Source organism: Nicotiana tabacum, chromosome 15, assembly GCF_000715075.1.
Source record: "Nicotiana tabacum cultivar K326 chromosome 15, ASM71507v2, whole genome shotgun sequence".
In the NCBI taxonomy this organism is placed as follows: domain Eukaryota; kingdom Viridiplantae; phylum Streptophyta; class Magnoliopsida; order Solanales; family Solanaceae; genus Nicotiana; species Nicotiana tabacum.
Window position 1 is genome coordinate 53,893,392 of NC_134094.1, and position 1,211 is coordinate 53,894,602.

Genomic DNA, 1,211 nt, shown 5'->3' on the forward strand with positions numbered 1-1,211 from the left:
TTGGCTGCTTTGTCTGTGTTGTGTTTGTACTGATCTTGCTTGAGGAGAGGAAAATCCTTGATGAAATGTCCTGGCTTCCCGCACTTATGACATAGGTCATAGCCTCTTGGCTTGCTAGAGCTGCCCCTTTTTGAGATCCCTCCATTTTTGCGAACCATTTTTTGAAATCTCTTTATTAGGTAAGCCATATCAGCATCCTCACCACTTGAGTCATTTTTGTCTGTCTTGAGGACCAGGTTCTTCTCCCTTTTTGGCTATCTTCTCTCATTATCCTTATTCTTCTTCATTTCATAAGTTTTCAAATTGCCAATGAGTTCATCAATGGTCAGCTTTTACAGATCCTTTTGCCTCTGTGATAGCATTTACTTTGCTTTCCCAGGAACCAGGTAATACACTAAGTATTTTCCTGACAAGTTTGTTCCTGGGAATGATTTCTCCCAGAGAGTGAAGCTCATTAATGATAGAGGTGAAGAGAGTGTGCATGTCCTGAATGGACTCATCATCCTTCATCCTGAAGAGCTCATACTTTGTGGTTAGCATATCAATCATCGAATGCTTGACTTGAGTTGTCCCTTCGTGTGCTGTTTGGAGAGCTTCCCAGATCTCCTTCACAGATTGACAGGCAGAAATCCTATTGTATTCATCTGGCCCAATGCCACAAACAAGGATTTTCTTTGCTCGAAAGTTCTTTTCTATAGCCTTGTGGTTAGCATCACTGTATTCCTTCCTAAACTTGGGAACAGTCACTGTTTGTTCCCCAATGGTTTTCATAGGAACGAAGGGACCATCATAGATAACATCCCAGAGCTCTGAATCTTCAGCCATGATAAAATCATGCATCCTTGTCTTCCACCATCCGTAGTATTGGCCATTGAATCTTGGTGGTCTGTAGGTGGATTGACCTTCTTCGAAGTTTGGTGGAGCAACCATGAGGATCCTTTCTAGGTGTTAGCCTGATAGAAAGAACCAGCTCTGATACCAATTGATAAAATTTGAGGGTCCACCAAACTATATAGAGAACCAGGTTCTCTATTAGTTCCCACATAACACATGCACACTGCAGTAAGTAAATGACACAAAGAAGTTTTACGTGGAAAACTCCCAGCTCACGGGATTAAAAACCACGACCTACCCTTGTAGAATTTCAACTTCACTACTGAGCAAACTTTAGATTACAACCTATTATAACCTAGTAATTAAACTCTTAATCC

At 41.2% G+C, this 1,211-nt stretch overlaps 1 protein-coding gene across 1 annotated transcript; it reads right to left on the reverse strand.

Annotated features, from left to right (window-relative positions):
* Positions 1–318: 318 nt before the first annotated feature.
* On the reverse strand, positions 319–930 carry LOC142169629 (uncharacterized). The gene has a single exon (XM_075231518.1). The coding sequence runs from the start codon at positions 928–930 to the stop codon at positions 319–321; it is 612 nt and encodes a 203-aa protein (XP_075087619.1).
* Positions 931–1,211: the final 281 nt, after the last annotated feature.

Coding starts and splice junctions, on each gene's coding strand:
- LOC142169629 (XM_075231518.1), bottom strand. CDS start 930: ATGGTTGCTCCACCAAACTTCGAAGAAGGTCAATCCACCTACAGACCA.